Genomic DNA, 11,314 nt, shown 5'->3' on the forward strand with positions numbered 1-11,314 from the left:
TAAAAGTTAGCTTTGAAAATAAAAAAAGTTACTTTGAATAAAAAAACTACTTTCAATTTAAAGCTCAAAAAGAGCACTTGTAAATGAATGAATGGCATTTACATCTAAAGATTCTGTTAAATATTTACATAAATCTATTTACAAATAATTTAAATATTATATACAAAATTTGAATTATTTATTACAAATATCTCACTTGGCATAAGAGTTTTAACTTTTTAGTTATTTTAAATACAAAAATCTTTTATTTTATAATGAATAATCATTTTAACTTTTTTAGTTTTATTAAGAATCACTAAGCATTTTAGTTTTAATTTTTTTTATTTGATACAAAATTATTTTATCTACCAGGCATCTGAACACTGAGCTTTTTGGAAATTAAATTTTAGTTGTTTTAACTACTATTTATTAAGTTTTCTATCATCTATTTTGTTATAATGATAAAAAAATAAAATGAATAACTAATAACCAAATTTAATTTACTTCTTTTTCTTTTTATCTTGATGCATTTTCTATCTGAGATATTCTATTACGTTGATTCTAAACTATATTTTTTTATCTATCAGTGATGGGATTAAAAAAGTCAATTAAATCTCCAACAGATGAATTATTTAAGTCTTTATTATTTTTCAACAAGTTTATGTTTCCTACTATAAATAAAAAAACATAATTTAGAAATATTAATAAACAGTTTTCTTTTTATATGTTACTTGATTTGTTTATTGAGTTGTCACTTTGTTAGCTTTTTTAAAGGCTTTTTGATTCCCTAAGTTTAATCTTTTTTTCAGGAGTTTAAAAGTAAGAACTTTATGGCTGAATATCATATCCATTTATTGAGTGAGAAGAATTTTATTGTAGAAGCTCATGTTAAACAGAGACTTAGTCTTTTTAGCCATTTTTTTATCCATAATTGTAATTATTGCTAACGTCATACGAAGATAAATTTCTTTAATTTTTTAACCCACTTTCATTTTAAAGATCTATTTTAATATAATTATTGCTTTTATTTATTTTCTATTAAGCTATTGATGTTTAAGGTTATGATTTGCCTCTGGTGTTTCCTGATAAATTTTTTCTTATGAAAATTTTGTTCGTCCTTAATTGTTAAGGGGAAGATTCACCTGAATTTGATTACTCAAGTAATAATAAATTTTGAGGATATGATTCAGTATCTATAGAATTTTTTTCTTTTTGTATAATTTATTTTGGTTTAATTTATCCATAATCTTCTATTTTTTTGAGCAGTTCTTCCTTTTGTTTTTGCTGTTCTAAATTTTAGTAGTCAATTTTATAATGCTCTAAGTATTCATCATCTTCAGGAGAATTCTCATCAAATAAATCAGTTGGCTTAAACTCACTTTAATTCAAGAATCTGAGCTAGTTAAAGTTATTTCCTAACAAACTCTCCCAAGTACATTCAGTTGGACCATATATAGGTTCTAACTCATTTTAAATTTCTAGTTTTTTAATTAATTAATAAATTTATTTTTTTTATTAAAATAATATTTTAATCTAATAAATACTTTTTGAGGCATTTTTAGAGAATTTTTTAGAAATTGAAACTTAAGGAAGTTCTTTTGGGTCATTATGCTTTTTGGCTAATTAGGCTTTTTCCTTTTCTTTTTATTCTTTCCTCTCTTATTTTTACAAAGTAATATTTTTATAATAAAATAAATTATTTTTGCATTACATTTTAGTAATTCTTTAATTTCTTCTGATTGTTTTTCATGGTACTTTTGTGGATTGAATTTATAATTAACTAGATTTTATTCTACTTTAGCATGAGTATGAAAAGGTAAATTAGGGCTTCTCACTTTTTCTTTTAGCTATTAAATAGAAACACATATAAATTATAAATGATTTAATATTAGATTTATTAACTAATTAATTAATTACTTTATTTTAATCATCTATGCATAAAAAATTATAAAATTATTCTAATTTTTAACTTTTGTTATCTTAATCTTTTGGGTTTGAGTCAGAGGATTTCTATGCCAAATATTCATCCAATTGAGCTCCTTCTAACTATAAAAATTTATCTACCGAGTTTTACTTTTTATATTTTTTGTCTTTCTTTTTTTCTTCAGACTCTTGTGTTTTAATAATAATCGAAGAAGGTTGTTGGTCTTTTTTTGGTTAATCAATATTTATAGCTGATTACTATTCATCTGAGTGAAATTCAGATATTTTTTGCAAGATTTATTTGAACTCTTCGAAAGTTAAATCTTTAGAGTTTGAAGAATTCTTCTTAAATATTTCAACTAATTTCTATTTTTTTTAATAAAACTGAATATAAATAAAATATTCAAAAAAATTACATTTTTTTTCAAATTTTTATTCACAATACCAAAGTCTCTTACAAATAAGAAAAACTTTCCCATGCTCATAGTATTAGTTTCTTGTTATACTCTATCGAAAGTAGCATACTTTCCACTTACATATGTTTATTTGCAGTAGAACTTATATACCACATGCAAATTTTTATCTCTTTTCTCTTCTTTTGATAATATAGGAGCGGAGTAGATAGATTTCTTTGAATGGGATTAATGGTGATCTTTGTCGAAATTCTCAATGTTATTTTAATTTCCTTCATTCTTATGATGCTTATTGTAATTATTATTCAGTAGACTTATTTCATGAGGATTTGAATTGTTATGCTAATTATATTAATCTACATTTTTATAGAATGAATATTATTTAAATTTAATTTTACTTACTTAATTGGTTTTCTAAATCTGCTATTATGTTATTAAGTGCTTTTTTTTCCACTTCTGTTTCTGATTCTGCTTTCATTTTTTTGTATTTTTAAATTGTTTTTTGTAGATCTTAAACTAATTTTAACTCTTTCCTTGCACTATTTGTATCATCTTAGCTAATAGCAGAGTTATTATTTCTCAATTATGCAACTTAGCTCAATAAACTGAGGCTACTTTTGTAATTTAGTTCATCTTCTTCATCTATATTTTAGTATTTAGGAGCTTCTTGAGAAAAATAGAGCTAAGGTTCACTGCTTGACCAATATTCAAGAATTTTAAAGAATTCCTCTTAATCGAAAACTGCTTCTGTTAACTTGAAAGTGCTAGGATCTTTTCAAATAAAAAAAATATTTAATTAGAAAAATAAAAAAAGACATAGATTTACCCATTCCTTTAACTTTGATATAGTAATTATCTATTGTTTGAAATAACTTCTTGTATCCATTTGTTTTGCTATAAAACTCTTCTCTGTCAAATTTATGTGTTAAAATCCAAATTTTATCCTTAAACAAATCCATCATTAAAGATGTAAAATTGTTGACTTTTGCAAATATTCTTTTTTAAGTGTTTTAATTTCTATCTTCCGTCTTATATGGGCTGTTTTAATCTTGCTAGTTTTAATTATCAGCTTCTAAAGTTTGAAACTTTTAAAATATTTCATTGATATAATCTTTATAAAACACTTGATATTCTTACAAAACCATGCAGTTATTTTAATGGTCTTTTATATTAAAAATAAAATAATTTTTAAAAATAATATTTAACTAAAAATTTATTACTTAGCAATTGATTTTTTTATAAAATCTATTTATATTCCATAATTTAGTCATCACTGATTTCTTGGCTATTATCAACCACAGAACTTTAGTTATTACTGAAAAAGTTATTTAAATTTTACTCTTCATTATCATCTACACCATTTTTTTATCCTTCATACAACTCTTAAATAGGATCCACTTCGTTTTAATCGTGATTTCCCTTTTTATGATTAAAAAAATTTTGACTTCCTTTACTCATGATGTCTAAGCTATTTAATTCATTGTCTAAATTATTTTCTTAGTTTTTTATAGAATGTTCAATTGAAGAGCGTCTTCTCCTAATTTTTTTTAAAACCATTATGATCCAAATTAAAAAAAAAATAAATAAAATAAATTACTTTTATTCTGATTATTCAATATCTTCACTTTCATTTTTAATCTCCTCCTAATTACTGTGCTAACCTATTTCATCTTAAGATTAATTTCCTTTTAAATTCTTTTCAGATTTTTTTTATTCTAGTTTTTAATCAATATCTTCAACTTATTTAATAATACGACTAGAGGAGTTTCCAGTTTACTAATTTTATTCTTCAAGTTATTAAGAAACATTTTTTAATTTTTTTTAGCTAGAAGTCTAAGACAATTCAGAATCTTTTTAAGGTGAATTTTATCTATCCTATACGTTCTATTATATTTATATATTTTTTTCAGAACTTTTTGAGCTTTTCAACCCACTTTGTTCAGATTTTGTCAATTCAGCATTATTACTTTATTGTTTTTCTTTTTGCTTTTCAGGGTTATTAATAATCATTTCTATGTTCTCTGAATTTTTTTGCAATTCATCTTTAATTGAATGAGATGGCTCAGATTATTATTAACTTTTATTTTCCTCATGTGCACCTTATTATGATCTTTTATGAATATCTTCTTATTATTTTATATTTATATCTTAACTGTCTTATTCATACATCAGCTATATAAATTCATCAAATGTTAATTTCCTAATTGTTATTTAAAAAGTATAAGATGAGGTTAATAATATTATGAAGATAAAATATTTATCATCGTTTTTCATTTAAAAGTTAATCTTCATTTAAAAATTTAAAGTTGTTTACATTTTTTATTAGGCTTAAATATTTTAAAGAATATGTTGTACATTTAACGGAATACATTTCTAGCTGATTTGTGTTAAAACAATTTCTAAATCTTTTTAGTAAACGTAATCTGTATTAAATTCTTTATACTAGTTATAAATATCTTAAATTTCGTGTTTTTTATCTGTTATCAGTTGCTTAGATTGCATTTTTATTAAGTAAAAATTGAATAAAAAGTAGCACTTTAAGGTAAATATTTGCTTTTTTAATAGAAATAGCTAATTATTTTGAGAATTATTTAATGGTTTAGATTCAAAGATAAGAATATATTTTTATTATGCAAATATTAATTTATAATACAAATTAGATTTTTAATTACAGCAAAATATAAATATAATTTTAGTGTATATCTTTTTTAAAGAAGATCATGTATCATAATTTATTCTCAAAACAGCTAAAAAGCACTTTAAAATTATTTAAATAAAACATTAATTATTTAATATTTTAGGAATCTTTTTAAATATAAAATGTTAATCATATATTAATTAAATGATATTCTGTTCATAAATTTAATATCTCTTTTTTATATTTAGTTAGTTAATTAAGTAATTAAAAATATAAGAAATTAGATTATATAACTTTAATTTTATCATTTGTTTCAATATAACTTATATAAAGTAATTTTAAATAAAAAACAAATATTTTTACAAAATGGAAAATTATTAATTTTAAATATCTTTAAAGCTATTTAAACTTTTTAGATTATTAAATTATAGGGAAAAAATTAAATTAATTCTTCTATTAATAAAGAAAATTAAGCTTTTATAATTTTAGTTTTCAAAATTATATTAATTAAAGAAGATAATAAATGGTTTTTGTTGATTTTTGGGAAAATTTTATTAGTTTTCCTTAATTTCTTGTTTTAATGATTTTTTGTAAAATAAATTTATTTAGTTTTGACTTTTAAAAGTTTTCAAATTTATATCAAGGCGGATATTAGAATTGATGTTTTTTCATTCATTCTTTCATATCTTTCTGGTCTATAAAAGTTTATTTTTTTATAAATTTATCATTTATTTAATTTTAAGGAATTAGTTGTAAGTTTGAATTGTTGTTGCTGTGAATGCTAATATTATTATTGAGGTTACTAATATTGTTGTTATCTTGAAATACATCAAATAAATCTTCGTTATCTTCACTCCTATCTTTCTTCTATTCTAAAATATTTCTAAATTATAAACTCGCTTGATCGAGGATAGATTGATCTTCTTCTTCGTAGTCATAATCATGATGTTCTAAGTTTTTATCTTAATAAAAAATAAATTTGATTATTAATAAATTAAAATGCATTAGCAAATAAACAATTTACTATTGGGTTTATATTTATTGATTGTTGAGTAAAGTTTATTGAGTGTTTTTTATTGCTCTGAAGAATATAAATTAATTGGATTGCCAGTTAGCTAACTACTGCTAATGTGCTTATTATGTTGAGAATGAATTCTTTTTTTTATTTATTCGTCTAAACTGAAGAGGTGATGGGTTGGAGGAACAAAATCGAATTACTAAAATTCGACAGTTACATTAAATGTAAAAAAAAGTGGAATAACAATTTTAATAGGAAAATAATTGCTGTGAGACTTTTCTATGAGTGATAATATATTTGACAAGTTTTAAAAATTTGAAGTTGTAGCACCAATTAGTTAAAAAATTGGTATTAGATGTTTTATCTTTATCTTCGTATCTTCTGTTAGCCAAACATCAGTGTTTATTGTTTTTGTATTGACTATTTGAGTTGTCGATGTGTTTTTTGATTAAATTTATATGCTGTTGAGTTATGGATTTTTTGAGCAAATGTCTATAAATTAATCTATTACAGATCTTGATTTATTGGAATAATCTATTGGCACAATTGAATGCTTAACAGAGTAATTATAATAATCATCAAAAGTGTTAAATTATTTGAATGGAATATTCTTAAGGAAGGATTCAACAGATGAATAGCTTACTTATTCTTAAATTAAGTTTGCTTTTAATTAGTATTTATTTGCCTTTGTTTGTTATATAGTGTCAGAGACATAGTCACCCCTTCAGTTCTTACTTCTGCTTACATCTAAATCCTTAATTTGCCAAGGTTTTATTTCTTTTTTAGTTTAAATTAGGTCATCGGATTTGTTTTCTACTTTTTGCACTGAAATATCCTAAAAAACATTTTTTATCGTTAATCTATTATGGTCAATAATGAGCAAGTCTCCATTTTCCTTTAATAAAATACTCCAGGCACCTTTGTTCCATTTTTCTTTTTCATTAGTCTCTTTATTATTGCTTTTGCTTTCTTTTTATTCATCATTTGATTGCTTTTCAAAAGTTTAAGTAATTTTATTTTTAAAAACATTTTGCATATTCTATGAATTAGAAACATTTTTGCTTTTTTATTGTAAAATTTTTTAATTTATAAGTTAGTTAACATTAGAGTTTGTGGAACTATTTCTAACGAAAGAGTCTTTGAGTTCATCTTAACTTTCTTTATTATCGCTTTTTGAAGATGTATTTTATAAATCACTGCTGCTCTATTCTAAATTTGATAGTCCCATATCGATCCTAACAGATTTACCCCTTTTAAATATTTTATAAGTATCTTAAGGTGTCCATTTTTTAATGAAAGGTAATAAAAAAGAGCTTTCTTGTTCCCACTTCATTCTACAAGAAAAGTCAGGTATTGTTTCTAAAGTTTGTTATAACATTTGTTTAAGTTTAGATTCCCATTAATTTTATTTATCTTTTTACTAAGCAAAAAGTATTTATTTTACAATTGATTCATTTTTTTTTGCTATAGCCATTTCCATAGCATTTAACATGCTTGGGAATACTTTTTATCTGGTATCAGATCCATTTTCACAGCAAACTATAACTGACTCCCTCAAATCCATTTATATAGCTAATTGAAGGGGATTTAAGCCTAATAAGTCTACTTATTAGATATTTAAATAGTTTTCTTCATTAAATAAATCTTTATTTTTCATTTGAACATTTTAGTCTAAATTATTTTAATCGTTTGGCTTACTAATTTTCAGTTTATTATTCAACAATAGTATTTTTCTTAAGAGAGGGAGATTTTAATCAAAAGCAGCCCTATGAGCAGTATAATTTTCAATCCTAGGCAACGGTAATTTGATCCCATAAATAAATAATTTAAAGTGATCGTATATAGAACTGTATCTTTAAAAGCTTGTTTGCATTTAACAAAATTAATCTTGTGATGAATATGATGTATTTGTACTGTTAAAGTGCCATAAAAACTAAAGAAAGGCTTCAAATAAAGATTTAGTTTCGATATCGTACTTTTGTATATAACAAAGCTTAGTTAGGTAATCATTCATTTATTCATAATTATAGAAGAAGAGAGCCTAATGCTAAATTTTTCCAATCCTTTATTTGAACAAGCTGACCAAAAACAGACTTATTTTTAATCTATTTTTTAAAAACCCCATAAAATCCTCTTCTTCTCTCTTCATTTATTAGTTTTTATCACCGTTAATTTTGGATAAATTAAATTAATTTTTAGAAATAAAGCTAAATACATTACAGTTACGTAAAAAATCATGCTGTCTCAAAATACTCTCTCTACTCCTCAAATTGCCAAATAGCGCTTATAAATCACTTTCTTCAAAAGAGTAATGCTCATTTTATAATAATGTATTTTACTTTTATGTAAATTAATCTTATGAGTTAATTTGAATACCTTCATCAAATTTTGAAATATTTATGCTTTGCTAATTTTAAATTCTTGTAGTTGCTGGAATTATCTATTATTCGTTTATATTTCTCAATTATTACCCGCTGCTTCTGGATCCATCAGATTATGCAGTTGATAATAAGTTTAATGGTTAGTTTTTAACAACATATAGACTGCGTGACATTAAATCCTATTACTACTTTTCATTTAACTTTTAATTTTAATTTTATTGCTATTATTTAAAATTTTATTATTCAATTCCATTTTATTTAATTTATCCCTTTCCTCCTTCTTGTATTGGTCCACCTACCTAAAATATTACTTTGATTTCTTTTTCCAGTCCTTCTATAATTATATCAGAAATTCTTTCTCCCTCATCTCTGCTTAATCTCATTTAAAAAGGGTATTTCAGTTTATTGGCAGAGTCGTTAATTTATGTAAATGAGGCTTATGGTAGAACATTTAAACTTTAGGGCTAAAAAACTAAAAATTATTCATGGCTGACTGATGAATTTGGTTCAATTATTCCACCATCTTTTAAAGTCTCATCATTAATATTTGTTTAGTAGAAAGTAGGATTATTGCTTTATAAACTTTTCTATGTTTTGTATTCCATTTTAACTTTTTCAGGTATTCTAAAGCTTTTTCTTTCGCTTTTAGTATTTTTTTCATTTTTAATGTCGAGAAAGTCTGTTTTTATAAATAACTAAGAATTTAGTTTTATTGGTTGATCTTCAGTTTATTTCTTCATAAACGTTTATAGCTGTTTAACCTAAAAGGCTTAATAGAAAAACTTAATAATATTAATTTTTTTTCTTTTTTGAAATTAATAAATTATTACTTGTTTGTTATTTGTAAAAACTTTAATATTTTTCTTACTTTTAATTATGTTAGCTTTGCTTTAATAGTTTTTCTTAAATTTTATAAATTAAAATATCTTAAACAATATAATTTATGACTTTAAAATACTTTCAAATGATAGTTTAAAATAGACCACTACTTATTTACTATTTGGTAAATATTTTAGTGATTTATTTTGTATTTTTTAATTGATATTTATCATCGAAATTAAAATAAAAAATACATAAATTAAATATGTTCAAATTAAACTTTTATAATTCTTTTAGAAAATATTTTTAAAAAAATTATTTTTTTATTTGCAATTTGAATAGAGTAATTTTTACAGAAATAAGAAATTAAGTCAAATCTTATAGACACTTAGTTAAAAATTAACTTAGTTATAAAATAGATGGTATACCTATATTGTATTAGAATCTGTGTCAGTATTGAATAGAATCTGATATTATTTACATGCATTTACTTTAAGTACTCAAAATTGTATCTAAAAAGTTTGTAATTTAATTATTTTTAATAAAAAAAGGCATATTTAAATAGAAAATACAGAAAAAAAAAGTGTTAACAAATTATGGATATAGAAAGCAATAAAATATAGGATAATAGCTAAAGTAAAAATGATTACTTTAAAAGATAAAAAACCATTCCAGGATGGAATTAAGAAATTGTGTCCAATACAGTAAGGATTTATAATTATTAATTAATTAGTTATTTATTGATTTTTCTATGATAAAAATAAAAGACTGCATTAGTTCTTGGAGCAGGTGGTTTAGGTAGTTGTGTTTCAATTCAATTAATGAGACTTGGCATTAAAAAACTTATTTTAGTTGATTATGATGTTGTTGACTATCATAATTTGAATCGCTAAATTATGTTTACTATGTAATCAAAGTTTTTGATTTAGAAAATACTTATAATTTATCTATTTATTTAGAAATGACATTGGTAAATCAAAAGTTGAGAGTGCAAAGTAGAATTTATAGTTCCATAATATAAGTAATACAGAAATAGAAACACATAATATTAATGCTGTAACATAGTGGGAATAAATTGTAGCTTTAGCTAAGTAGTCAAATTTAGTTTTTAACTTAATAGATTATGGTGATTATTTTGATTTAGCAGTATGTAGTCTATGTATAAAACTTTCTCTCCCTATGTTTTAAGGAGGTACTTTTTGCAACTCGTTATCTGTTGATTATTTTACTTCTGATGGTAGACCATGCCTTCTTTGTTTAACTGATGGTTTAAAAAAGGAGTTTATTGAAAAATTAAATCCTTCTCTTATCCTCGAATACAAATCTTTGGAATTTTTACCCAAAAACGATAACCCTGAAGGATAATCAAACATAGTTATTTGTTAAATGTGTGCAAACTTTATTAACACATTTGTCTTGAATGAGCTATTTCCATCTGGGCAGAAAAAATCAAAGTAACATTTATAATTTTATTTTTCAACTACCATTCTAACTCTTTTTTTAAAGGCGTATCCTCCTTTATTTAGATCCTATAGATATAATATCTTTTGATTTAGAAATAACTCCTAAATGCCCTTATTGCAGAGAGCCTTTTCATGAAGGAAATAGTTTCCATGAAGTGCAATCAGAAGAAATCCCATTAAGCAAAGAAGACCTATGGAAAGATATTAAAAATTTATAACTCTAAAAACTTTTCCCATAATATGTCTAGGAAATATAAGTAATTGAGGGTAGTTTAGGATAAATAGATAGTAAATTATAAATCACTTATAAAGATGGAGCTAAATGGACAGTTTAATTAGTTGAAATATCAAGCATAAAGTAAACTATTGTGTATGATGTTATTTAAACATAGCCTTAATTCAGCTGCAAAAAATTTAGAAATATATTTTAAATTTCTTAGCCAGATAATCAAAATGCATTAAATACTTGTGAATTATTATGGAGGACAGAATTTTAGGATGACATCACTATTAACGCTTATGAAGATACAAAATATAAAAAATATGATTACTTTAAAAATCTAATTGAAACAATTATCACAAATTCAAAAAATGAAGAAGATTAAAATAAGCAATAAAAATAATAATAAAGCTGATGCTTTTTAAATAAATAAATAATTAAGGATAATGCTTTATTTGTT

The 11,314-nt window shown here is 23.0% G+C and overlaps 4 protein-coding genes across 4 annotated transcripts; 1 reads left to right on the plus strand and 3 right to left on the minus strand. All coding sequences in view use genetic code 6, as the record gives it.

Moving 5' to 3' along the window:
* Positions 1 to 292: 292 nt before the first annotated feature.
* On the minus strand, positions 293 to 4,919 carry TTHERM_00444540 (alpha/beta fold hydrolase; the record flags this gene model as incomplete). The annotated part of the gene is made up of 12 exons (XM_001023317.3): positions 4,630 to 4,919; positions 3,913 to 4,515; positions 3,536 to 3,852; positions 3,142 to 3,477; positions 2,718 to 3,086; positions 2,319 to 2,671; positions 1,897 to 2,268; positions 1,691 to 1,826; positions 1,524 to 1,637; positions 711 to 1,457; positions 484 to 650; positions 293 to 424 (listed from the first exon to the last, which is right to left on the minus strand). The coding sequence occupies exons 1-12, from the start codon at positions 4,815 to 4,817 to the stop codon at positions 293 to 295; spliced, it is 3,834 nt and encodes a 1,277-aa protein (XP_001023317.3). The 5' UTR covers positions 4,818 to 4,919.
* Positions 4,920 to 5,633: 714 nt separating this feature from the next.
* Positions 5,634 to 6,367, minus strand: TTHERM_000444549 (transmembrane protein, putative; the record flags this gene model as incomplete). The annotated part of the gene is made up of 2 exons (XM_012799662.1): positions 5,634 to 5,915; positions 5,978 to 6,367. 2 exons carry the CDS (start codon positions 6,365 to 6,367, stop codon positions 5,634 to 5,636), a joined length of 672 nt encoding a protein of 223 aa, XP_012655116.1.
* A 328-nt stretch (positions 6,368 to 6,695) lies between these two features.
* Positions 6,696 to 9,092, minus strand: TTHERM_00444550 (hypothetical protein; the record flags this gene model as incomplete). The annotated part of the gene is made up of 1 exon (XM_001023318.2): positions 6,696 to 9,092. One exon carries the CDS (start codon positions 9,090 to 9,092, stop codon positions 6,696 to 6,698), a length of 2,397 nt encoding a protein of 798 aa, XP_001023318.2.
* Positions 9,093 to 9,767: 675 nt separating this feature from the next.
* TTHERM_00444560 (ThiF family protein) lies at positions 9,768 to 11,269 on the plus strand (the record flags this gene model as incomplete). Its single annotated transcript, XM_001023319.3, has 4 exons — positions 9,768 to 9,875; positions 9,939 to 10,078; positions 10,131 to 10,625; positions 10,678 to 11,269. The coding sequence occupies 4 exons, from the start codon at positions 9,768 to 9,770 to the stop codon at positions 11,267 to 11,269; spliced, it is 1,335 nt and encodes a 444-aa protein (XP_001023319.1).
* Positions 11,270 to 11,314: the final 45 nt, after the last annotated feature.

The sequence above is a fragment of the Tetrahymena thermophila genome, assembly GCF_000189635.1.
Source record: "Tetrahymena thermophila SB210 genomic scaffold scf_8254437, whole genome shotgun sequence".
In the NCBI taxonomy this organism is placed as follows: Eukaryota; Ciliophora; class Oligohymenophorea; order Hymenostomatida; family Tetrahymenidae; genus Tetrahymena; species Tetrahymena thermophila.